At 47.9% G+C, this 27,831-nt stretch overlaps 1 protein-coding gene across 1 annotated transcript in view; it reads left to right on the top strand.

The window, feature by feature from the left end:
• Nucleotides 1–27,831, top strand: part of LRP6 (LDL receptor related protein 6) — a 1,212,873-nt gene that overhangs the window by 873,178 nt on the left and 311,864 nt on the right. Inside the window, exons 16-17 of the mRNA XM_078673499.1 lie at nucleotides 23,980–24,189; nucleotides 26,197–26,322. Coding sequence (XP_078529625.1) covers nucleotides 23,980–24,189; nucleotides 26,197–26,322 — 336 coding nt within the window. The remainder of the gene's footprint in view (nucleotides 1–23,979; nucleotides 24,190–26,196; nucleotides 26,323–27,831) is intronic.

Here is a 27,831-nt window from a genome sequence, read left to right as displayed (position 1 = left end):
AGATCTCCAATCAACACCTGCAGCCCCTTTCTGGAGGATCCCCCACGACCGGAGTTGGTAAGAAAACCCAACTCCTGAAGACACCCCTGCACCTGACGTCCCACGGCCATGGGTGGCCCAACCGACAGTGTCCCAGCATCACCAGGCATCACAACTTACCTCTCTAACCGGTGGTCACCTCCAGAAGATCTTAGTACCTGAGCCTGCAGTGTTTGTTGCAACCAGAGAATCCCTATTGAAAAAAACAGGGCACCCGATGCCAAAACAGCACCCAGCACCCTGCACCCAGCCACCCCTGTGCCACTGAGGGTGCACCTAATGTGCTAACTCGGATCCCCCCTTTGCCCTGAGCTTTACTCCCACAATCTTGTGGCCTGCTCGCGAGCAGCCACCAGCCGGAGGCCCCCTTACCCCTACTGGATAACATTTGGCCTCAGCACTCTGCACCTGGCCGACCTAGTGCTGCTGAGGGTGTAACAAGAGCACATGCTTGACCCTGGGGGACCCCTGAGTCTACCCCAGAATACCAACTCCCACAACCGAATACTTAATCTTTGAACCGATAACACTATGTTCGAGGCATATGAGCTGCAGATTACACACTGTTGCATAGATCGCCATCTAGTGTTGGGCCTGGATGTTTGCACTTGTTTTTGTCCTGAACAGTTCTTTGGAAGTCACGAGATAAGTGACTCCTCCTTTGGCTCACATTGCGCATGGGCATCGGCTCCTTCCTCGGATTGTTTTTTTTCCGCCATGTGTTTCCTGCTTTCCTGTTTGGAACTGAGTTTCGTTCTGTGCGCAATCCCTCACCCGTTTCTGACGGTATTGTCTCGAACGGGTTTCCCTTCTCGACGCGAGTCTTGACAACTTTAAAGTCTTCGATTCCGGTCGTCGAAGAAGGGCATTATCTTCTAGCTCATGGAAAGGACGCCATTCAAGAAGTGTCCTCAATGTGGGTCGAAGTTTCCCCACACCGATCTCCTTGAGGTGTGCAACCTTTGCCTCTCACCACAGCACGAGGCCAGGGACTGTTCAGCTTGTGCCTCATTCCGCTCCAAAAAGACAATTCAGGACCGACTAGCTCGAAGGACCATGACTCGCCCGTCACCATCGATCCCCCAATGACATCTTTGAAGAGGGCGTTGCGTGCCAGAACAGCAGCGGGCCGAAGAGGACGTCAGCTACTCCGACACCGAGGACTCGGACGTCGAGGACATCACTCTGGCACAGCGGGTCGTAAGTACACACGTCGGCCCGACCCTTCCTCGACACCCTCCAAAAAGGCTTTGGTCACACCCTCACCTTCTGGCCCGGGTGCACACCAAGAGACTGCTTCCCATGCCCCGCCTTCGGGCTCGGTATAGAAGCCTACTAAGCCTTCAAACGACTCGGGCTCGAGTCAACCTACCGCCGGTGCCGACACACACCTACCGGCACCGAAAAAGAAGCCATCTTCTTCCTCATCCACGCCGACCACTGCTTTGACATCCAAGCACTCGGTGCTGAAGACTAACACGGCTCATCGATGCCGAAAACACACTCTGAGCCGACAAAAAACTGCCACCTAAGGGCCCAACTCCCATGTTTCGGAGCCGAAAAAGGCCTCGGAACCAAAAGGAAACACGTTCGGCCGGCCAAGGACACTGCAAAAGGTCACGGTTGCAAGCCAAAAGAACCTAGAACAGCTACCGAGTCGGTGCCGAAAAAGACTCCGTAACCAAAAATATCGACACCGAAGGATCCGCCTTATACAGAGGAACTTTTTTAACCAGATCCTACCCAACAGACTCCTTTGAAAGATCCTAAGACTGGTCAATTGGCTCTTAGCTCCAAGAAGCGACCACTAGATGTGCTGCACCGGCTCCTCCTCCTAAAAAGAGACATTGCAACCTCTCCATTAAGGATCCCTTCTCCTCCTCCTCCTCCTCCCCCACTACATCACTCTCCTACACAATCCCCATCTCCAGTAGGACGTGATGATGATGATGATGTGGATAGCGATTCTGATGATGCAGGGGGAGGTGTGGATAATCCATTAGGGAACACTAGTCCTCCTCACTCCCCTAACCCATGGGATGATTATAACACCCCAGACGTCCCTTATGTTCTCCAGGATAATATATATATATATCACTCCGAGGATACTATAGACTTTAACCAACTTGTCCATAGGGCTGCCCAATACCATGGGGTTGACCTACACACAGACACAGTGGAGGAAGATTTTTTAATGGACACTTTCGACACCACACAAAGGTCCACTTCAATTCTACCCATGCTTAAGGGGGTCATTAAGCATGCACCAGAGGTATTTAAAGATCCCGTCAGGGCTCGAGTCCTCAACCTCTGAATCGAGAAAAAATATAAGGCTGCCCCTACAGATCCAGTCTATATTAGGGGCACGGCAGCACTAGACTCCCTTGTAGTCTCCAATGCACGCAAAAGGACCAATTCCGCGCCCCCCCCCCTTCCCGATAAAGAGTCTAAACTTCTCGACGCCTCTGGCAAACGGACGGCGTCACAGGCAGAAAACACATGGCGCATCGCCAATACTCAAGCGCTGTTAGCAAGGTACGACAGGGCACATTATAATGAGCTGGAATCCATAATGCAGCATCTCTCAGATAAATATAAAAATAGGGCCAATGAACTCATTCAAGAAGGTAAAACTATCACTAATACCTCCATCCGTTGTGCCCTAGATGCCACAGATACTGCTTCAAGGGCAATTAACACCAGCGTCCTTTTGTGTAGGCATGCCTGGCTGCGCATTTCAGGTTTCAAACCTGAAGTCCAGAGTTCCATCATCAATCTACCATTCGATGACCAACACCTATTTGGCCCTAATGTTGATGTATCCCTTGAAAATATGAAATAGGATACCGGCACAGCTAAATCTATGGGAGCCTTGCAGTTGCAAGCTCCCAGACGCTCTTTTCGTGTCTCATCCTACAGAGGCACCACAAGAGGCTACTCCTCGGATAGCCCCTCCACTTTTTACAAAACCCCTAGCCAATCCACCTTTACTAGGGGCTATCAAAGAGGGGGTTACAGGGGTAACAAAGGCAGAGGCAAAACTAACAACTCCTGCTCTGCCTCCACCCCTACCCAATTACTTTTCTCCACTTCCCCCTCACCATTCCACTCCAGTGGGGGGAAGATTGCAACAATTCCTTCCTGTCTGGACCAACATCACATCAGACAGGTGGGTGTGACAAATAATTCAATCAGGTTACTGTCTCGAACTAACATCTACCCCCCAAACATACCACCCAGACAGCGTCCAATGTCCCAAGAGCATCTATTACTGCTAAAGCAAGAGGTAATATCCCTCTTACAAAAAAGTGCAATAGAACCAGTTCCTCTGCACCAACAAAACAAGGGAGTTTACTCCCTGTACTTTCTTATCCCAAAGAAGGACGGCTCTCGAAGGCCTATTCTAGACCTCACACACCTAAACATATACAAACAGTCAGACCATTTCCACATGGTCACACTTCAGCAGGTCCTTCCTCTTCTTTTACAAAACGACTTCCTTGCTACTCTAGATCTCAAGGACACCTACTTCCCATTCACACCGCTCACAGGAAGTATCTCATATTTGTAAAAGATGGTCAGCACTATCAATTCAAAGTACTTCCATTCGGAGTCACAACAGCAACAAGGGTATTCACCAAGTGCCTAGCAGTAGTGGCAGTGCACTTAAGAAGACCGCACATTCACGTCTTCCCATATCTAGACGACAGGCTCAAAAAAGCCAGCTCTTACAACCAGTGTGTACAACACACTCATGCCACTATCCAACTACTTCACGACTTGGGGTTCACAATAAACCACACCAAGTCCCATCTGCAAGCGTCCCACATACAACAATACCTCTGTACCATAATAAACACCTCAAAAGCGCTAGCTTATCCCTCTCCTGTCAGAATAGCAAGCTCTTCTCACAAAATTTCAACCGGAACACTCCTTACCAGCTCGAGTGTTCATGCAGCTTATAGGGATGATGGCCTCTTGCATATTTATAGTGCCTCATGCAAGACTACAAATGCGCCCTCTTCGAGAATGCTTAGCATGCCAATGGAACCAGGCTCAAGGTCAGTTGACAGATCTAGTGTTGGTGGACGGTCGTACTCCTCGCTCTCTGCAGTGGTGGAACACCAAAAACCTTTCCAAAGGGCGACCGTTCCTAGAGGCAGTTCCTCAAATAGTCTCGACAGCGGACGCATCGCTCTCCGGCTGGGGAGCTCATCTACTGCAACACACCATGCAGGGCAGGTGGACACCACAACAAAAGTTACTCCACTTCAACCGCCTAGAGTTACTAGCCATATTCCTAGCCTTGAAAGCATTCCTAAAGCAAATATCGGGCAAGACTGTATTAGTCCGCACGGACAACATGACAGCCATGTATTACATACAAAAACAGGGTGGAACACACTCCCTGCAACTCTCTCAGCTAGCACAGAACATATGGCGGTGGGCTATACCTCAGAACAAATTCCTCTTAGCCAAACATGTTCCAGGGGTACAGAATACCATGGCAGATCTGTTAAGCCGTCAAGCACTACAGATCCACGAGTGGGCACTTCATCCAAAAGTTCTTCAACCGTTCTTTCAGATGTGGGGACAACCTCAGATAGACCTCTTTGCCACCCACAAACGCCAAATGCCCAAGCTTCGCCGCCAGATATCCACACCCACTGTCCAAAGGCAATGCAATATGGATGAACTGGTCTGGCAGATTTGCGTACGCTTTCCCGCCTCTCCCACTCGTGGCATTAGTAGTGCGCAAACTACAGCAACATTCTCTAACCCTCATCCTAGTTGCTCCAACGTGGGCCCGACAACCGTGGTACACCACACTGCTGGAACTTTCTGTAGTACCGCACCAAAAACTATACCGAACTCCACACCTCTTAACCCAGAACCATGGAGAGATCAGACACCCGGACCCAGCTCAGCTCAACTTTGCGATCTGGCTCCTGAGGTCCTAGAATTCGGTTACCTTAACCTTCCTCCTGACTGCATGAACGTCATAAAAGAAGCTAGACGTCCAACCTCTAGAGCATGCTATGCAGCCAAGTGGAAAATGTGAGCAGTTGGCCTGATATATGATATTCACTAGTTCTAGTGATCACCTTGTATCAGTCCAAACAACCCTTATGGTGATTGGTTGTAAGTCAACCTTATAGACCAGCTATCCTAATGGTAGCATGGACAAAGCAGTTTTAGGCTAAACTCTTTTGGCATGTGAAGCCAGCTATTTTACCACAATATAACCCCTTGAAAACCAGATGAAAGGACACCACACAAGTTGTTATGAAAATAAACAATATATTTATTACTAACAAACACCTCTGAACTCTTTATGAGGTCAAAGGGCTAAGCACATGACAATCTCTTAGGAAAAGTTCGATAAGACCTCTGAACCAATACATACTCTCAGAACACTTCCATATGATCACTTAACAACAAGTGCTCCCACTGCTACAGCAAGGCGACTTCCTCGCCACACTAGATCTAAAGGATGCTTACTTTCACATCCCCACACATCCAGCTCAAAGGAGATACCTCAGGTTCACAATAGAGGGTCAACACTATCAATTCACAGTTCTCCCCTTCGGGGTAACTACAGCACCAAGGGTTTTCACAAAATGCCTAGCAGTAGTAGCAGCACACCTCAGACGGCAACACGCCCATGTGTTCCCCTTTCTCGACGATTGGCTCATAAAAGCCAACTCATACACACAGTGTGCCAGCCATACCTCACAGACAATCCATCTACTGCACAGTCTAGGGTTTTCCATAAATGACCCAAAATCACATCTGCAACCCTCCCTCATACAACAATATCTGGGAGCGACAGTAGATACCTCAGTGGGGAAAGCATATCCAAATCCAGCCAGGATAGCCAACATACAATCTCTCATTTAAAAATTTCAGCCACAACACTGTCAGCTCGAGTATTCATGCAGCTTACAGGCATGATGGCCTCCTGCATATTCATCGTCCCTCATTCTCGCCTTCGCATGCGTCCCCTACAAGAATGCCTAGCCCGGCAGTGGAATCAGGCTCAAGGACAACTAAAAGACCTAGTGTTGGTGGACAGTCACACTTACAGCGCTCTGCAGTGGTGAAATCCACAAAACCTTTCCAAGGGGCGACTGTTTCAAGAGCCAGTTCCACAAGTAATATTAACAGTGGACGCATCACTAACAGGTTGGGGAGCCCATCTCCTTCAATACACAGTCCAAGGTCTCTGGACAGTCAAACAAAAGACACTACATATCAACCACTTAGAGTTACTACCAGTATTTCTAGTGATGAAAGCCTTTCAGAAATACTTGTACAACAAGGCTGTTTTAATCCGGATGGACAACATGACAGCCATGTACTACATCCAAAAGCAGGGGGGGGACACTCTCTGCAGCTATCTCACCTAGCACAGAGCATATGGAAGTGGGCGATGTGAGAAGTTGGCCTGATATATGATGCTCACTAGTTCTAGTGATCACCTTGTATCAGTCCAAACAACCCTTATGGTGATTGGTTGTAAGTCAACCTTATAGACCAGCTATCCTAATGGTAGCATGGACAAAGCAGTCTTAGGCTAAACTCTTTTGGCATGTGAAGCCAGCTGTTTTACCACAATATAACCCCTTGAATACCAGATGAAAGGACACCACACAGGTTGTTATGAAAATAAACAGTATATTTATTAATAACAACACCTCTGAACTCTTTATGAGGTCAGAGGGCTAAGCACATGACAATCTCTTACGAAAAATACTACAAGTTGCACAAAATTACAATGGTGCCCTAGGGGCATGACAAACCATATTTTAAGTAAGTGGAATGTGAGAGTCGATAAAAGAAATGGAGCTGTCCAGAGGCTGTAGGATCGATGGGACCACGCTACACTAACTTCAGGTAAGTAATAGGAGGCCCACAGAACGCGTGTGCAGAGTGTGAACTCACACGCGAGATGCGTAAGAAGGTTTATGGACAGCACAGTTCAAGTTTAAGGTGAGTACGGACAATCCTGACTAGATAGGACAACAACGACTGTGGAATTGGACACTAGGACAGTTAGACTACCCTTGAGCACCGAAATGCTCTCGTTACCTCACCCACGGGCTGCGGGTGCATAGGTGCCAAAGTGTGTCGGGTTTTCGCGTTGAAGTCAATGGAGCCTGAAAGAAAAGATGCTGCAGGCGTCCAGGAGGAAGTTGTCCGGTGCAATCCAAGGGTGGATTGGTGAAGAAGAGGACCGGAAAGCAGAGGGGACAGTGTTCAAAGTCACTAGCCAGTGACCGGTGTGGAACCAGGAAGGAACCAGGTGCTGTTGTCGCGATCAGGTGAAGAGTGGACGCTTGACTCTGCAGCCACGTGGACCAGGAGGTGTCTTCGACGACCAGGATGGAGGCACGAGCTGTCCCACGCAGGCTCTCGCTGTCGGAGGTGTCGGATCCGGGATTGGACTCAACAGGCCTTGGCAAAGGCAACCCACGCGGTGAAGGGAAAAGACGTCTGGTGCGGACTAGGAGAATCCGGGGTGCCCCTCTTTTGGAAGGGAGCAAGGGCCAGTCTGGAGCAACCAGACAAGCAGTGAAGATTCAAAGGTTCGTCGTCTAGGAGGCCACTAGCCAGCCGGCAAGTGACCAGACAACGCGTCGAGCAGCAAACAAGCAGAAGGGCCCCACGCAGATCTCGTGGAAGCTGGAGGGCTGATCTTCGGTGCAGGGGCTGCTCGGGGTTGGGGCTTCTCAGTCCCCAAAGCACTTGGTCGAGTTTACCTCTGTAGTCGTACTGGAAGCGAAGTGCAGGTTCGTTCAAGATGGCCGGTCCCACGTGTCTCGTCGCACCCACGGATCTCAGCTTTGCTGCAGATGTGAGTTGAGGTCGGAGAGATCTGGGAATCCGGGTCTCGTCGGGCTCTGTAGTCTGGATCCTCGAGGGAAGACGACAAAGTGAAGCCGCTGGACGCTTGATGGTGCCTGCAGTTGCAGGAGATTCTTCAGTCTTCTGTGGAGCAGAACGTCGAAGGCCAGAGTTTCTTCTTGTTGAATAGTTCAGGATAATCTAATTTGGAATGGGACCAGCTCCTACCTTTATTCTCCTAAAGGGGGCTGCACTACTGACTAGGTCCCTCCCCTGGGTGGGACCAGGAAGGGGGGTGGTTACACCCCCTATCCTTTGTCAGGTTTCCCGCCAGAGCTGGGGCAGGGATGCCCCAGCAACTGGTTTGAACCGGTGTATGCAGAGGGCACCTTGTGTGCCCCAGGCATGTCTCATTCCTTTCAGGCCTATCCTCCCCAATACACAAAATCCTGTCTGGGGTGGTGCTAGCACCTCCCAAGGCAGGAAACCCTTTGTCCAAGCCATCCTCGCTGGAAGGACTCCCAGCAGCAGGAGGTCAGACTTGTGTCTGTGGTGGCAGCATCCATTTTGTGATGCTGAGGCTCGAGTTAACTTTAACCGGGGTTCACAGTTACATACATGTCTTGTCCCTCTAGAAGGGTGGAATGCTACCCCCGTCGCCAGAATTGGCGAAGGGGTAGTATTCCAAATTGTATGACACCTTACTCGACATGTTTTGATAATGTTATACCAGAGTTAGCATTTAACCGCAAGGTTGATAATGCACTTAAGAGTATATGGTATAGCGTTATCATGGAACAGCTATTAGGACTTGGTTCCGCAAGCTGCAAACGAGCTCAGCTCATGCCAGAGCACCATCTCACATAATTCCAAGCACTCTGCCTTCAGGATTGATCAGGCCTGCCATAGGAGTGACTGATAGGAGGATATGTGTCCATTTTAGGGTTAGATATAGGTATACTATATCTACAGCAAAGGGTGATTACACCACCTTGCCCCAGCTGTCGTGCAGCCAGTTGTCAGTTTTGGGTGGCCAGCCAGGGGTGGCATAATACATGCTTCAGCCCCTGGTAGGCCCTGGGTACACCTATGCCCTGGATACCTAAGGTATACTGTACAGGGACTGATAAGGTGGCCCAGTACCAATTGGTAAATGCACCTAAGGTACATGGAGTCCATTTTAACAGAGAGAGCAGGAAGCCTGGGGTCCTGAATAGCAGGATCCCAGGCCAACTAATTAAAAAACCAGCAAAACACTAGGCAAAAAGTTGGGGGTAACCATAGTCAGATTTCCACCTTCCTACAGGCGAATCCACAAAACATTTATCTCCTGGCAGAACACCTCCCAGGAATAGACAATCAGATAGCAGATCTACTGAGCAGACACAGTCAACAAGTACACGAATGGGAGATTCACCCTCAAGTTCTTCAACCATTCTTCCAAGAGTGGGGACATCCAGAAATAGATCTGTTTGCCACAAACGAAAACTCAAAATGCCCATCCTTTGCCGCCGGGTTCCCACACCTGTTGTCACAAGGCAATGCGATATGGATGAACTGGTCAGGCAGATTTGCGTTCACTTTTCCACCAACCCCACTGATTCCATTAGTGGCACGCAAACTAAGGCAACAGTCACTCACAATGATCCTGGTTGCTCCCACATGGGCAAGACAGCCATGGTACACGACACTCCTAGAACTCTCAGTAGTTCCTCACCAAAGACTGCGCCTTTCGCCACAATTGCTAACACAGAACCATGGAGTAATCAAACACCCAGTTCCCAATCAGATGAACCTAGCGATCTGGCTCCTGAAGTCCTAGAATTCGGATATCTTAACTTGCCCCCCGAATGCATGAACATTATCAAGGAAGCAAGGCGTCCCAATACCAGGGCATGCTACGCAGCTAAATGGAAAAGATTTGTAATTTATTGTAATAATAATCAAATCAATCCATTAGATGCCTCTATCCAAAACTTAATTTGTTATCTGCTACACCTTCAGATATGTAACCTAGTGTACTCATCCATAAGGCTACACCTTGCTGCTATAGCAGCATATCTTCAAAACAGACAACATATCTCCCTGTTTAGAATACCACCTATCAAAGCTTTTATGGAAGGACTTAAAAGGATTATCCCTCCAAAGCATCCACCTTCTCCAGTCTGGAACCTCAACACAGCACTTACTAGACTCATGGGACCTCCCTTCGAACCACTTCATTCATGTATATTACAATTCTTAACATGGAAGGTGGCTTTTTTAATTGCCATCACCTCCTTCAGACGAGTGAGCGAGTTACAGGCGCTAACCATTCAAGAACCTTTCATGCAAATACACCACAATAAGGTAGTACTCCGTACAAACCCTAAATTCATGCCAAAAGTTATCTCCACTTTTCACATCAATCAGTCCAAGGAATTGCCAGTTTTCTTTCAAAACCCGCAATCAGTAGCTGAAAGAGCTCTACACACACTAGACGTTAAAAGAGCACTGCTATATTACGTTGACAGAACAAAATCATTCAGAAAGACAAAGCAACTATTTGTTGCCTTTTCACCACAACATAAAGGTAGTCCCATTTCCAAAACAGGAATAGCCAGATGGATCGTTAAATGCATTCAAATATGCTATCAAAAAGCAAAGCGCACTTTAACAGTTCCCTCAAGAGTACACACAACGCTCAAGATGGGGGCATCCATGGCTTTCCTAGGAAATATTCCCTTAGAAGACATATGTTCGAGGCATGTGGGCTGCTGAATTCATATCTATAGCATAGATCGCCGCCTAGTGTTGGGTCCGGATGATTGCACATTGTTGTCCTGGAAGAGTCTTCGAAGTATCACGAGATAGGTGGCTCCTCCCCTGGACTACAGTGCGCATGGGCATCGACTCCATCCCCAGATTGTTTTTTTCCGCCATTGGGTTCGGATGCATATTTGATCACTCAAGATCGGAATCGATAGAAACTTTTCTTTAGGCCCGAAGGCCTTTCCTATATCGTCGGTATTGTTTGCGTTCGGTGCCCAGCTCTGTTCCGGCTCAGTTCCCGAGACGGACATCCGGAGGAGCCGCGTGGCTCTTCGGTGCTCGAGGCCCAGTCAACGCAGCCAGACTTCGACGACGCATCATGGAACGGAGCCCGTTCAAGAGATGCCCCGTGTGCAACTCGAAGTATCCCCACATCGATGTCCACCCGGTGTGCAACAAGTGCCTGTCGCCGGGTCACGATGAAGCCAACTGTATGGCTTGTTCCCGTTTTCGCTCCAAGAAGACTATTCGACTTCGGCGCGTGGCGCGCCAGGAGGCCCAGCAGACGGCCCCTGACCCGGTGAACATATTCGAGGGGGAAGAAGCAGACGAGCAGGAGGATCAAGAGCCGATTTTAACTCCAGCGGCGGAGATAGACTCCAACTACGACGCAGACGTCGAAATGCTCGATACAGAAGAAGTCATCGACGAGGTAGGAGACGACAATGAGGCCTATGGGGCCACGGAAGATAGCTCAGGGGAAGATCTATGCCCCGTTCGAACAATCACTAAGGCTCAGGTCGAGGGATCGCCACATGGCCTTACCCAAGATCTTACACCTGGATCCACGGTCTCGCCTACGGACCCTCCTACGGAGCCGCCATTGGTGAAATCGAAACCGAAAGTGAAAGCTTCGGTCTCCACAAAACCGAAAGTAATAGAGACGCCGTCGACACAGAAGACGCCTGTCGCTTTGGTCGCCTCCACGTCTTCAGACCTGTCGGGCCAGCCGAAGCCGGTGGTCGATACGGTGAAGTCGCTCAAGAGCGTCGAACCGAAGTCGCTCAAGGGCGTCGAGCCGAGGTCGCTCAAGGGCGTCGAGCCGAAGACTGGGGCACCGAAGAAGGTTGTCAAGGCCGCCGACCCGAAACCGTCGGCGCCAACGGCCGTCGACGCCGACAAAGGACTTGAAGCTCCAAAAGCTGTCGATCCTGCACGTCGGCCGGAAAAGGCCAAAAGTACTGTCGCCCTGGAGTCTGCACAGGCTGGTGGATCGAGAACACCTGTAGGGTCGACGAAACCGTCCGTGTCGGACTCGTTGCAACGCATCAGGAACAAGGCTTCCGCGGTCGATCCGAAGGACACGTCCACCCCGAAGTCCGCTGCCAAACCGCCAAAGTCGACGGCGCCGATCCAGTTCACGCTGCCGCCGAAAGTGGAGCCTAAGGCGTTCGCAACCAAGACGGTCGACGTCGCGCCCAAAAAGGTTTCCACGGGGCCGAAGCCAACCCCTGCAGTTGTAGGCACTAAACATCGACAACCCCTGATGGAGGAGCAGTCGGAGCAATTTATCGACGCCGACACCGGTAAACTTTCCATCTACAAACGTAAGATCACGCCGGCACAGCCTATGGAGTCCTACACAATTCCTTTGAAGAGGAAAAAGGCTTCTACGGATTCCCCAGTTCTAATTGAACCTATTTATCCACGGCCTCAGGACACTGGTCCAACCTCACCCACTTACTCTGATGTGGAGGCTGGAGAAGGGGAGGATGAAGAGTACAACTTCCCTGCGGACACTGACCCTGAAGTTCACCATGACTCATGGCCAGATGCTGGAGACCCAGGGGATCCGCAGACTGCCCCAGACACTCAAGTTTATACTCTAAAAACCTCGCCTACTGAGGATTCTGCGGCATTTAATGCTCTAATTGAGAGGGCAGCTAACAATCACGAAGTCCAGCTGCATGCTGACCCTGTTGAAGTGGATTTTCTGTTTGATACCTTTTCCACCTCCGAAAAAACTGTCAAGACTCTGCCAATGTTGAAGGGTGTTCTGAAACATGCAGTAGAAATTTTTAAAGAACCCACACGTGCCAGGGTTATAAACCCCAGGATTGAAAAAAAATATAGGCCGGCACCTGACGACCCTACCTACATCAGGGGCCAGTTGCGGTTGGACTCTCTAGTTGTTTCTAATGCCCGGAAGAGGGCTAATTCGCAAACTACTGGTGATGCTCCTCCCCCTGACAAGGAATCTAAAGTGCTAGAAGCATCAGGGAAGAGGGTGGCGGCTCAGGCGGCCAATATCTGGCGTATTTCAAATACTCAGGCGTTCTTGGCCAGATATGACGGGGCACACTATGATACACTTGAGTCCCTATTACAACACTTGCCAGATGAGTATAAAGAGGCAGCGGAGATGCTCATTCAAGAAGGGAAGCTCATCTCAAATGCTTCTATTAAATGTGCACTGGACGCAGCGGACACCGCGGCCAGGGCCATTAACACGAGTGTAATGTTGAGACGTCAGGCCTGGCTCAGAATCTCAGGATTCAAACCAGAGATACAAACCACCATCCTCAATCAGCCTGTAAACCCTGATCACTTATTTGGACCTGAGGTGGATACCACCCTGGAAAAAATAAAGAAGGACACTGAGACTGCAAAGTCCATGGGGGCTCTCCAGTCCCAGAAGTTCAGGGGTAGTACTTTTCGTCGCTCAAGCAATAGAGGTGTTTCCAGAGGCCAGATGTCCCAGCAAACACAGTACACGAAAGGTGGTGCACAAACCTCTTACAACAAGCAGAGTAGAGGCGGATATCGCGGAAACAGCACCAAGGGCAGAGGTCGTGGAAACAACAACTCCCGGTCCTCCGCAACCAACAAACAGTGACGCCTTGTCACTGCCCCCGACCATACCACGCCTGTCGGGGGGAGACTCCAACAGTTCCTGCCAGTCTGGAAATCCATCACCACAGACAGGTGGGTCAGAAAACTTATCCAGTACGGTTATTGTCTGGAGTTAACATCCACTCCACCCAACATACCCCCAAAACACCGTCCTATGTCCACAGAGCATTTGCACTTATTGCAGCAAGAGGTACTCGTCATGCAGCAAAAAGGGGCAATCGAGCTCGTGCCAGTGGAACAAAGAGGCTCGGGAGTGTACTCCCTGTACTTCTTGATCCCAAAGAAAGACGGGTCCCTGCGACTCATACTGGACTTCAGGCCCCTAAACCAGTACATTCTCTCAGAACACTTTCATATGCTCACGCTGCAGCAGGTTCTTCCGTTGCTCAATCAAGGGGATTTCCTCGCAACATTAGATCTAAAAGATGCATATTTTCACCTTCCACTACATCCGTCACACAGAAAATACCTCAGATTCACCATTCAGAATCAGCATTACTCTAATCAATCAATCAAGTAATCTTTATTTCGATCGTAAAAAGATCATAAAAGATATACAAACGATTTTCATCATTAAAAACATTATAAAAAATATTATTAAAAGAATACCCCCCACTTATAATTACTATCAGATTACTAGAAAATGTATTTTAAGTAATAAAAAAGAAGGGGAAGATATTCATAAAGCTTTAGAGTTCCTAAGAGTTATTGCACGTAAGCGCCACATTGCCGTCAGGAATTTCGCCATTGCGAACACTGTTGGTGCCGATAGGTCAGTCTTTAGGACTCTGTAGGCCGGGGCATAGGTGCGAAAGCCCAAATTCCTCAGATAAGGGACCAGCCAATATCTTCTGATTCGGCTATAAGCTCTGCAGAACAAGACCACATGGAGATCGCTTTCCAGTTTGTAGTTGCACGCTGGGCACTCCCCTGTTTCCAAATTACCAGCCCAGGATTTAGTAATGGACCTCAGGGGGAGAGAACCGTATCTCCATTGCATGAAAATCTTCCGAGCAGACACAGGTATCATGGTGTCTAGTACATATTCGGGACTGTAGGAGTCTTTTATTTTAATAAATTTGTCCGTTAAGGATCCATCCCGTATAGAGTTGATGGTTTTCTGAAGCATGGCGCTATAAAACAGGTTTGAAAGTTCCTTTCTGGAAAGCCCCAGAGCTGCTACTTCCGGTTTGGACCATAGCTCTGGGACTCCGAGAAACGTACACATGTCCCTAATGTACTTTATCCACGGGATTTTGGTGGCGTAGGATGATCTCAATAATTCCTGGAGTTCATTTCTGTAGTGTACTAGTTCTTGACTACTCCACAGACGCCTCCAGTAGGTCAGTGGTTTTAGTCCCAGTTCCTCTGAAATTGGTCGCAATGCCAGGTCCATTCTTAAGGGGAGTAATGGAGTGCTCGGGGGGAGTGCAGCCAATTGTCTTATGAAGTTGTTTTCTGCAACCTGCACAGTGTGCAGTGGTATATGTCCCCATAGCTCGCCTCCGTATATAATGCCCCCCCGGGCTTGGGCTTTGTAAATGTGAATGGCGGGTGCCAGTGGACGAAGGGGTGATTTTTTGGCGATTCTTGTAATGGCACCTGCCCTCTGGGATAGTTTTGTGGTTGCTTTTATTTTGTGTGGCAACCAAGTCAGGTTATGATTGAGGGTTATGCCTAGATATTCTATTACGTGTACTCTTTCTAGAGTTATGGATCCTAGATAGGGATTTGGGCAGCTTTTGGGTCTGGGGTTAAGGACCATAAACTTTGTTTTCGAAGGGTTTATTTCTAGGCCCCTCTCATTACAAAACCCCAGAAACCCGTTCAGAATCCTCTGCAGCCCCATTGGTGTTTTTGACAGCAGCAGGGTGTCATCCGCGTACAGGATCGCAGGCACCCTGCTGCTGTTCAATTGCGGCGCATCGATGTTAGGGATCCTATTCAGATACTCTATCACCCCGTTCACAAATAAGCAAAACAGGGTCGGCGCCAGGACGCAGCCCTGCCTTACCCCTCTGCGAACGGGGAATTTGTCTGTCAATCTGCCGCCCTTTCCGTATCTCACACGGGCATAATTTTCTGTGTGCAGCCTGACTAACACATGGAGAATATCTCCTGGAATACCCAGTTCGGCCAGCACCGCCCACAGTTTAGCCCTAGGGACTAAATCGAAGGCGGCGCGAAGGTCCACAAAAACCGCATACAAAGTACCACCTTCTGAAAACACCGTCTTCCAATATATGATGTTCAGTCTTAATATTTGGTCGACTGTTGAGACTCCTTTTCTAAAACCCGCCTGGAGAGGGCTCAAAATGTCCATCTCCTCCATCCAGCCTAACAACCTATCAAGAACCAATCTACCAAACAGTTTTTGGGACACATCAATGAGGCTTATTGGGCGATAGTTGGCTGGAAGCAGAGGCGACCCCTTTTTAAATATCGGGACCACCTCTGCTCCCAGCCAAGTGCCTGGTATTCTCATTCCCCCCAGCACTCCATTGAATAGGACCATAAGGTAGGGTGCCCATATTCCAGGTTCATGTTTATATAAGTCGCCCGGCACCCCGTCCAAACCAGGTGCCTTTCCAGCAGTAAGTCCTGCAATCGCCTTCCTGATATCAATTATGGTAAAAGGATCGGAGGACTGTTTGAGAGGAGGGATTGGCGTTTCTACTTCTGTGTCCTCGTTCTCTATGGAGTATAGCTGCTGGAAGTGCTTTTGCCAGACGTTTGCAGCAATATTGGGTTCGATTGTGGTAGGTAAATCCCCCCAACCGTGATTAATTATTCTCCAGAATCTACGGGAGTCTCTTGATGCTAAAGACTCCGGTAGATTCTCCCAGTGCTGTACATCCCACTCCATCTTAGCGTTAGCTATGAGTGTTTTGTAGGCGTTCCTTCTGGCGGTGATCTCTTCCCTCGGGCTTCCTGCTTTTATACTAGATAGTAGATAGCGTTTTGCATCTCGGCATGCTCTATTAAACCAAGTGCGTATGGTCGGGCCCTGGGGTCTAGGTGCTCTAGTACTAAAGAGGTCGGCTTCCAGCTTTCTAATTAGATGTTCGTGAACCTGTGCTAGGTCCTCTCTAGTCTCCCTTGTAGAACCTGTGTTCCATAACTCAAAGGCCTCTTCCAGGATTGGAATGATTCCAGCATATAGGGTGGCTATCTTGTCTTCACTAGAGGCAAGGTTTTCCCATTTAATCCTCTTCCTATTATTGTCCAGGAGGTATCCCTCACCATGGTTTTGCTCACGTGAGGGACTCTCTTCCAGACAGGAGGTGACAAACTCTAGTTCTAAAGCATTATGGTCGCTATCCTGTCTGGGCAATACTCTGAAGTCCCGGACCCTTTTCCATGCACGCAACTGAACTAGGAAGTAATCCAATCTGGATTCTCTACCCGCCCTGTTGAACGTGCATTTACTCGGGATGTCAGACCTAGTGCGGCCGTTACAGGCTCTTAAGCCGTGGGTTAGATTGAGCTTGTTTATTTGAACAGCCAACGGTGTCCATGCTCTGGGAGGGGGGGCTTCTGTTGGAGGGACCTGACAACTTGAATCCTCCTCGAGGGAGGGTCCGTCAAGTAACCCAGGTAGCGGTTCAAAATGGGAATTAAAATCCCCCCCTACCAGATATGGTACACCCTCCGGAATAGTTTCCAGGAGCCGGGACAGTGCCTCGATGGTTTTGGAGGTGGCGGCTATTGGAACTGGCCTAGAGTAGATGTTTATTACAAGTAGTTTATGAAGTTCCGGCCATTCAAGTAGAACTGCCAGTATATCCTCCGAGTCCACGGTATATCGTGAGGCTGAGCAACCTAAGTCAGTTGCCACCCATGTCGTCAGACCTCCAGACGGTTGGCCTCTCCCGCCCCAGCTGGCTTGTATCGAGAAGGTTATGAAACCCCTATACGAGGTCTCTTCCCTTGCCCAAGTCTCTTGGAAGAGACAAATGCTTTTTGTATTTATTAGCTCACCCCTCGAGTCCGAGTCTATTTTGTTGGCTAGGCCTGCCAGCATTACCAATTCAAGGTCCTCCCCTTCGGAGTGACCACAGCGCCCAGGGTGTTCACAAAAGGCCTGGCGACGGTGGCTGCGCACCTCCGGAGACACAACGTTCACGTCTACCCTTATCTGGTCGACTGGCTTGTCCAATTAAAGTCAGCCCAGCAGTGCGCTGCCAACATGTCCCACACCATTCACCTTCTTCACGATCTGGGTTTCTCGCTAAATTATCCAAAGTCGCACCTTCAGCCGGCCCATGTGCGGCAGTATCCGGGCGCGACAATAGATACTCTGGCAGCCACAGCTCAGCCAAGTTCTGTGAGGATCAACAGCATTCAGTCGCTGATCCAGAAATTCAGACCGCAACACTCGCTTCCGGCACGAGTGTTCATGCAGTTGTTAGGGATGAGGGCCTCCTGCATCTTCATAGTCCCGCACGCAAGACTACATATGCGTCCGCTTCAAGAGTGCTTGGCGCGTCAGTGGACTCAGGCTCAAGGACAGTTGAACGACCTAGTGTTGGTGACCGGTCGGACATACAACTCTCTGCATTGGTGGAATCCACACAACCTTTGCAAGGGACGACCGTTCCAGGAGCCTGTTCCACAGATCATCCTCACGCCGGACGCTTCTCTACAGGGTTGGGGAGCTCATGTGCTCCACTACACTGTGCAGGGACTATGGACAACACAGCAAAGGAAGATGCACATCAACCACCTAGAGCTGATGGCAATCTTCATGGCGATGAAGGCATTCAAGGTACATCTGTGCAACAAAGTCGTGTTGATCCGGACGGACAACATGACTGCCATATACTACATTCAAAAGCAGGGAGGTACACAGTCTCCACAGTTGTCTCATCTGGCTCAGAGCATGTGGAAGTGGGCCATTCAAAGGAACATCTTCCTCATGGCGGAACACCTCCCAGGCAAGGACAATCAGATGGCGGATCTGCTCAGCAGGTACAGCCACCAAATGCACGAGTGGGAGATGCATCCATCAGTACTCCACCCGTACTTCCAGCAGTGGGGTCATCCAGAGATAGACCTGTTCGCCACAAGGGAAAACGCCAAATGCCAAAGCTTTGCCGCCAGGTTCCCGCACCCACAGTCGCAGGGCAATGCGATATGGATGAACTGGTCAGGCAAATTTTCGTACGCTTTTCCCCCAGCACCTCTAATACCGCTGGTGGCACGAAAGCTAAAGCAACACTCGATGACGCTCATCCTGGTTGCTCCAACGTGGGCCCGCCAACCATGGTACACCACGTTTCTAGAACTTTCCGTGGTACCGCATCAAAGGCTGCACCTCACACCCAGACTTTTGACGCAGAGCCATGGCGACATTCAGCACCCATATCCGCAACAGCTCAACCTGGCGATCTGGCTCCTGAGGTCTTAGAGTTTGGCTACCTCAACTTACCTCCTGACTGCATGGATATCATACGGGAGGCAAGAAAGCCCACCACCAGAGCATGCTACGCAGCAAAATGGAAGCGGTTTGTCATTTATTGCGTGGACAACAACATTGACCCGCTTGACGCGTCCACGCACAACATCATTTGTTATCTGTTGCATCTTTACAAATGCAATCTGGCATATGCTTCCATTCGGATACATTTATCCGCCATAGCGGCTTATCTCCAAAACAGGCAGCATCTCTCTCTTTTCCGAGTGCCTGCCATTGAAGCTTTTCTAGAGGGGCTCAAACGAGTCATTACTCCCAGGACCCCACCTGCTCCTGAATGGAATCTTAATGTGGTACTCACCCGACTGATGGGTCCACCTTTTGAGCCTCTAGATTCATGCGAGATTCAGTTCTTAACATGGAAAGTGGCTTTCCTTATAGCCATTACGTCACTGCGACGTGTTAGTGAGCTCCAGGCGCTCACTGTACTAGAACCATTCATACAGATTCACTCCAACCGGGTGGTGCTGCGCACTAACCCTAAATTTCTTCCTAAGGTGGTTTCACAGTTCCATGTCAATCAAACTATTGAACTGCCCGTGTTCTTCCAAAATCCAGAGACAGTGGCTGAAAGAATGCTCCACACTCTGGACGTCAAACGAGCTTTGATGTACTACATTGATAGGACCAAAGATTTTAGGAAGACAAAACAATTCTTTGTCGCCTTTTCTGCCCAACACAAAGGCAACCCCATTTCCAAAGCAGGTATAGCCAGATGGATCGTTAAGTGTATTCAAATATGTTATCACAAGGCTAAGCGCACTTTAACGGTCCCCCCCTAGAGCCCACTCCACCCGCAAGTTGGGGGCCTCCATGGCTTTCCTCGGAAATATCCCTTTGGAAGACATTTGTAGAGCAGCCACATGGTCTACCCCACACACATTTACTAAACACTACTGTGTAGATGTGCACTCCAAGCAGCTGTACGGCAGGCTGTTCTAAAAACACTTTTTCAGACATCTGCAGCTGGCACAGGCGGCCGCCGCTAATGGAGGGACTGCTGTATATTCTATGCTATAGATATGAATTCAGCAGCCCACATGCCTCGAACTGAATATGCTACTTACCAGTATGCATCTGTTTTTGGCATGTAGGGCTGCTGACATTCATATCGCCCACCCTCCTCCCCGGCGCCTGTAGCGGCTGCAGAATTTAGACTTCCTCTTAGCATGGCCATCGCTCACACTGTTACACTCCATCTTTGCCACAATGGCTAAAAACAATCTGGGGATGGAGTCGATTCCCATGCGCACTGTAGTCCAGGGGAGGAGCCACCTATCTCGTGATACTTTGAAGACTCTTCCAGGACAACAATGTGCAATCATCCGGACCTAACACTAGGCGGCGATCTATGCTATAGATATGAATGTCAGCAGCCCTACTTGCCAAGAACAGATGCATACTGGTAAGTAGCATATTCAGTAGGGCAGCTATATGGTCTCCCATACACACCTTCACTAAACACTACTGTGTTGACGTGCAAGCTAAGCAACAAGCTGCTGTAGGCCAGGCTGTCCTTAGAACTCTTTTTCACACCACTGCAGCTGGTACAGGCGACCACCGCTAGAGGAGAAACTGCTATACAGTCTATGCTAAGATATGAATTCAGCAGCCCATATCCTTCAAACGGAAAATGCTACTTACCAGTATGCATCTGTTCTTGGCATGTAGGGCTGCTGACATTCATATTGGCCATTTGTCAGGCAGCTACGTGTGCGTCGCTGCAAACGTATACCAAGCATTACTGCCTTGACAGTCCAGTCCGGAGAGATGGCTTTGGCTGTTCTGTTTTCTGTGAGTTTCTGGTGTAATCTTATTCGCAGACCCTCCACCAGAGTTGGTATTGCTGGGGTATCTATTCTAAAGTAAGGAATCTGTCACTAACGTGTCTCTTTCAGATGCACAAGTTACTACTTGTGTAACGATATAACTGACGTCAGCGCACATGGGTGGCGCTTAAGTAGTCTCCGTGACGTCATCTCAGCACATACGACTCCAGCGATGGACGCGGAGCCGCGCGATGCCACCCACTGACGCTCAGGGGTACTGCTAGCGAAACGTTCCGGATCCAGTCTGATGCCTGGGGATATTCTAAGGTAAGGAACCTGTCACTAACTAATGTCTTACAGATGTATTGTTACACAAGTAATAACTTGTGCATTAGTAGTGATCGATTACTTACCGTCCCACCCATCCTCCCCGTTCTGCGAACTGATTTCTAGGGTTAATGACATCCCTTTCAGGGCCCTAGTTTCATGGCACCAGTGGTCAGTTGCTTGCATGGCTGTGCGTTCCTGGCGTGGAAAGTAGTGTACAGAACTGATGTTAGTGCGCTTGAGCACGTCTAAGAAGCTCCAGCGACGTCATCCCAGCGCTAACGACACCAACGGCGCATGCGGAGCCGCACAACCACGCCTACTAACGCGCAGGGGTACTGCAGACGAAACGTTTCCGGATCCAGTCTGGCGCTTGGGGGAATCTATCATTACTAATGTTTCTTACAGATATATATCGTTACCGAAGGTAAGTAACTTGTACTTTACCACCTGTAGGTGCCTCCTAAGAGGGGAGCCACATTCACATTACAAAGGCGAAATCTTCTGTGAAGCTCGCCTGCCCAAGGAGGCTAATCATCAGCAGGCCCTCCTGTGGGAGGAGGCTTTACATCTTCTTCCTCTGTTAGGCTTTTGTTCCGGGTCTCCTAAGAAAAAAGGCTCACACCCTACGAGGTCAGAACAGGGTCTCGGTGGCAGGCTGGCAGAAACCAGTCAGCAAGCACACCAGAGGCTGGTAGGTTTTCAGGAGGCACCTCTAAAGTGCCCTCTGTGTGCATGCATTGGTAAATCTAACACTGGTCTCTGTGTGGGGTTACCAATACGATATGTTTGATACCAAATACCACTATTTTCAGTGAAACCATCATGTAGCTGATTAACTCCATTCATCTTTTTTACTAGTGCCAGCAGATTTTAAATATCTTCCTTGCTTACTTACACTGGCAGTAATAGAACTGACTAGCAGAGGGACATATATGCTTATGCAGGTGTGCCCTCACATGTAAAATTCTGCACCCTTGCTTAGGGCTGTTAGGCCTGTTGTAGGGTTGACTTAAAATTGACATGCACTGGGATGTGACCTGTTGTGCTTTCACTTTTGCCTGCATGAATACACACATCTTGCAGTGGCAGTCCTGCATGTGCATCATGAGGGGTCCCTTAGGGTGGCACAATTAGTGCTGCAGCACCTAAGGGCCCTTTTAGCACTTCAGGGCCTAGGTACCAGGTACCATTTACTACGTACTTATAGAGGTTGCTAAAGGTTCTGCCAGTTGGGGGAACAATTGTACAGTTTTGGGAAAGAGCTCTGACACTGGGGACCTAGTTAGCAGGAACCCAGTGCACTTTCAGTAGATATCACATAATTTACCAGGCAAAAAGTGGGGGTGGCCATGTCTACTTTACTACCAACCTACATTGACAGTGTTTCCTTCTGATTTGAAATTGCTGTGGGATAATCTTTCGTCAGAGGTCATCAATTGACTTAGCAGGTGTTAATGATAGTGCCTCACATATGTTGGTATCTGCGTGTATGTACACTTATTCCTAATAGCTTATTATTTAGCTCTTCTTAGTGCTCTGCTGCTCTTTCTAAGTGTGGTTAATAACAGATGTTATATTTCCAGTTGCTTCTAAGTAGCTATTTTGTGTGCAACTCAGGATATTAAATTAGAAGCTTTTGCTGGCTTGATTTAATACATGTATACCAAAATTTAAAAGTGTGTATTTGAAATAAAAATGTGTTCATTTCCTGAACTCATAAACTGGCGTTTGGAGAAAAATGGTTGAATTTCTCAAATATATTTAATTCCAAGATATATTCAATGATAAATCGTGTGGCGTTGGAAAGACCTTGTACTGATACGATTACCCTGGTGCCAGGAAATGTGTATTAACCATACAGAAGCATTCCACATTGATAAAGTTGTTTTACATTATTGTTGACAGTCCTACCTGATGCACTGAGGTGATCACTGCTGCTAATCTTGCATAGGGTGGCCACTAATGTAATCGTGTCTGATGTGGTCACTATTACTACTCGGGATGACTTTCAAACGTAAGTAGCTCGTAGTAAAGAAAAGGTTGTAGAACTCGAAAGTACATATCTATGAACGGATGGAACGCAGAGTCTGCTCAGGTGGTATTCAAACATGTGACCTTCACACAAATTAGAAAAGCAGTTAACTGTATGTAGCCGTGGGGTGCTTGTATGGACTTGCAGGAATAAGAAAAATCAGCCAGGAAATTTACGTCGGATGCATAGGAGGGCCCTTATGATGCAGATTATGATTTCACATTTCACTGTGTTGAAAGTTTTGGGACGTTTCTGTAAAAGAGGTAGGTTTTTCCTCTGCATTAGACATTGGTTGTCAACAGTGATTTGCAGCACGAAAGTTTGTACCTCAACTTGATAGAGCTGGTGTAAGAAACTGGATATTGGAACTTTCCCTAGCAGGTTATCAACTATAGTACAAAGCCTAATAGTTAGATTGCTCATTGTGTTGTCTTGAAAAAGATTGTTCTGAAGGTGTTGTAGGCCTGGCACTGGATCAAGAAAATATTTTTGGAGAGGGTGTTTGTCAGCCCTACCATGAGCTTACCAACTCCAGGCATTCATTCAGTAAAATACCAAGTCTGCCAAAGATTTGTTTTACTAGGTCTGCTGTAGCAGGGCCTACAAAATAGGTTAATGGCCTCACATCTGCTGATGGCATCTTCACCCCAAATGCCATTGCTAAGTGTCTTTAATTATATACCATTATTTGCCTTGCCAGTTAACGATAATGTCTGTGAATGTGTCTGCGCCAGTTTAAATTAGCATGTGAGTTAAGTAGGTAATGTGTAAAATAATGAATCAAAAAATAAAATGTATCTTCTGATATTTTTTTTGTAAAGGTGCCAGTCGTATTGTTCTTGAAGATTCAAATGTTTTGCAGCCTGTTGGGCTGACTGTGTTTGGGAACCATTTGTATTGGATTGACAAGCAACAGCAAATGATTGAGAGAATTGACAAGACTGGACAGGAAGGCCGCACAAAGATTCAGGCGCGTATCCCTCTGCTGACTGACATCCATGCTGTGAAAGAACTGAATATTCAAGAATACCGTAAGTAGTTTGAAGTGGAGAAGCTAATGGGTCTGATTTTGTAGAAGGGGCAAATAACATACACCGCCACAATTAGCACAAGTTAGTATTTGAATTCATTGTGGTACAGATGTGGATATTGCAGATAATGACCAGAAGTACATGAGTGCCACATTAGCCAATCAGGTTTTGTAGTGCCCATACTTGTGCCCTGTAGACAGAACTTAGAGCACATTAGATATCGATCACACAGCAAATGTAGGTCCTTTCTTTGTAGTAAAATTAAGTTTGGTACAAAAACGTTGTGACAAAACCCTTGTTTTCCCCCCAGAGTTTTATATAGCGTGCACTTGACTTGAAGGTTTCGGGTATCGGAGCGCTTTACATAAGCACCAGTTGCGTTGCACAAGGACACATTCATTTTTGTTAGGCACGGGGAGATTAAGTGATTCGCTCAGAATCACAGGATGTAGAGCGTCCTTTCCGAGACTCTATCCTGGTTCCCCGGATTTGAGATCCACTGCTCTAGCTGTTAGGCCACATCATTTTCCCAGCTTATACCTTCCACTAGCACAGTCCAAGCCGCTCTTCAAGTGATTGCTAGTAGGCAGCAGGCTTGTAAAAAGTACATGAACGATGCAGAAGTGGCACTGTCATCTTTATATTGAACGGTCTTGCTTAACAAAACTCTACTTCTATAATTTGTCTTTGCAGAGGGAATTCTGCCCTATGCTGTTTTGGCTAGTGTGTCAAGCGGGGGTCCTATTAATACCATTAACTACTCCACCAACTGCCCACGTAGACTAAAGCCTCCATTCTCTACCCAATCCCACCCCTACTTTGGGTGGGTGATGTGTATCGCTTGACCCGAGCGTTAGTCTTACAGTTATAAATGAAGGTTCCATGTAAGTGTGAATGATGAGGTCTTGATGTTACATGAATGTAGCACTCAATGAAGGTACCCTCTGTGTGTGCGAAGTGCCAGTGCTTTGGAAAGTCACATTTGAGTGAGTTGGAAGTAAACATCCATATCCTGCTCAGCCCAGCATCAACATCTGGGCTTTCCTTTAGCATCAGTGTTACGCATGACACTGCATTAACGTTAACTCTACCCAAGTTGTCCATCTTGCCTTTTCCTAAATCCAGTTTCTGACTGTTGATACTATTGCAGAGCCAAAGGCATATAGCACAGCAATAGTGCAGGGCCCAGGACAGACATTCCAGGTGCAAATGTAATTACCCATTTTCGACCCAGCCCTTACTTTGTGAGTAGTGTCAAGCCTATTCCAGCTGAGTGTGACAACGAGGGGCGTGGATCTTTCCGTTTTCAACTTTATCTCTTATGGAAATGTCCTGATCTCTGAGACTGATCCCCTTGATTTTGGACTAGTTTGAACCATCTCTGACTTTTACTGTTGTGAAGATAGTCCAAGTTACAAGTGTGACTGAGCCATTGCCCTAAATCATTAAAGAGTCCCTAGTAGGAACAAATTTATCCAGATATTCAAGATTTTGTGGTAGCTGAAGTACCAGAAAATCTGGATTGAATCTGTCATTTCATGAGATTAGCTCTAAAAAGTGGTATATTTGGGTGTCGACCTTTTGGGCACTAGCCTACAGCCCACCACCAGTAGTTCCCCTTTTCAAACATTTGACTTTGGAGCAGTCAATGTGTTTCATTGGCCTCCAGAATTAGGAATAAGACTTGATCACAGGGAACACAGTTCACTTTTGGGTTTTGGGTATGTAAAATATTTGGATTCAGGTCAGGTAATCACCACCGCTATTATTAAACTTGTATGCTCCTAATATGTTGTTTAGAGCAGACAAATAATTAAATGAAATTCTGCACTGTACTGTTAGAACAAACATCATTTACATTTGCAAATTAAGAGTAACCACACAGAATGCAACTTCATTCGTTTTCTGGTAAGCTACTTGGATTGTAACACTTAAGTATCGCACACTAAATATAAGTTGGGCTTAATATCCACTGTAGCTATCAACTTTCTTCTCACCCCTCTGCAGAAGAACATCCATGTTCACAGGATAATGGGGGATGTTCTCATGTCTGTATTGTAAAAGGAGACGGGACCACTCGCTGCTCCTGCCCTGTACATTTGGTTCTGCTGCAAGACGAGCTCTCTTGTGGAGGTAAGAACTTGAAGATCTTTTCTTACGTACACTGCAATGTATTAAGGTCATGGCATGTAATGAGCTCTTTGTAGCGTGGATGTTTTCTGGATTCACATGCTGTGCATTATTCCGCCTAATGGTTGGGTCTGAAATAGTTGTATTTCCCCCTTTTTTTCTGTTATTGGGCATCGACGTACCACCATTTGGTGCCTTCTTGTGACGTTAAGGAGGATAATTTTTCCCAAACGCAGACGGAGGAGTAGATAGTGCTGCAAACCATATCACAGGCTTTGTGGCGGTGCCTTACACTGCTCTCGGATATCGGAATAGACGTCACCCGATATTGAGCACCTGTCCCTTTGAAGTACCTGTTGACGCACAGGACCCCCGGCCGCCCCTAGGGGGCGAGACTCATCGCACGCCTTGCCAGGTGAATGTTATTGTTTTCGATCACACACAGGAATGGAATCAGATTCTCCTCTGGGAAATTAACTCACCTGAAGGCATTTGGATAGTTGGATTATTGACATTATGCTCTATCGGCGCGTATGAGGAACATACTGTTTTGCATTTGAACTGTGGGACTGAGACTGTAACCATTTCTTTTGCCCTGACGAAATTCCCAAGGCACGAAAGGGAATGAAACGCGTTGGCTGTGCCATTGTATTTTATAAAGACGGAAATAAAGAAATCAATAAAGAAGGAACTGAAGATCCTCAAATTTCTTGAACTTTTTCATGCTGAACATATTACCGAGTGCACCTCTCAACAATTTTTGTAAACCTTCTTGTGACGTTGTCGTGCTTCCTCTGGAAGCTTCCACCTTTGGTCGCTATTGTCAGATTCTTTTTTTCCGCCGTTGGTTCTCAATCGATACAGAAGGAGCTCCAAGATTTGGAGAGTCGAATCGATGAAAATTGGTTAAAAAAAGTCTTCATCAAAGACTATTCAGGGTACTGGACTTCAAACCAAGGTGCCGGAGGCTGCCGAGAGGGGAACAACCTTGTTGATGAACGTAAAACAATGCGTGTTCAAGGGTCTCGCTGTGCATGGTAATTGACAAAACACAAAGTTTTGCCAGAATTGGCATCACAAGTACGCCCATAAGGACCAACATCCAGCCTGCAACCTCTGCTTACCAGTGGATCACCGAAGTGAAGATTGCAACGCGTGTTAGGCATTCACCCCAAAAACTTTGAGGGTAGGAGAGACAGAGAAGAACCAACCACAACATGCAGGGGCAGAGCACAGCATCATTGCTACGGGACCTGGGCCTCTCAAGCGAGGAAGAGGACAATGTCGCAGAAGGTCTAGAAGGCAACACGGACATGGACATCCAAGTCGTCGAGGTTAAAAAGAAAACTTTGAGGTAGGTATGAGAACCGTCATCCTTAAAGAAACTAGGCAATGAAAAATTAGCTGACCCGGTTTAAACCGAGTCTGACTGATTTTCATTGTTGTTGCGTCTCTTGTCCACTTGATGGAGCCAAAATAATACAAATAATTGGCCTGCCTGGGGCGTCTGGC

This window comes from Lissotriton helveticus, chromosome 1_1 (genome assembly GCF_964261635.1).
Source record: "Lissotriton helveticus chromosome 1_1, aLisHel1.1, whole genome shotgun sequence".
NCBI classification, from domain to species: Eukaryota; Metazoa; Chordata; class Amphibia; order Caudata; family Salamandridae; genus Lissotriton; species Lissotriton helveticus.
This window is presented reverse-complemented; position numbering and strand designations above follow the sequence as displayed.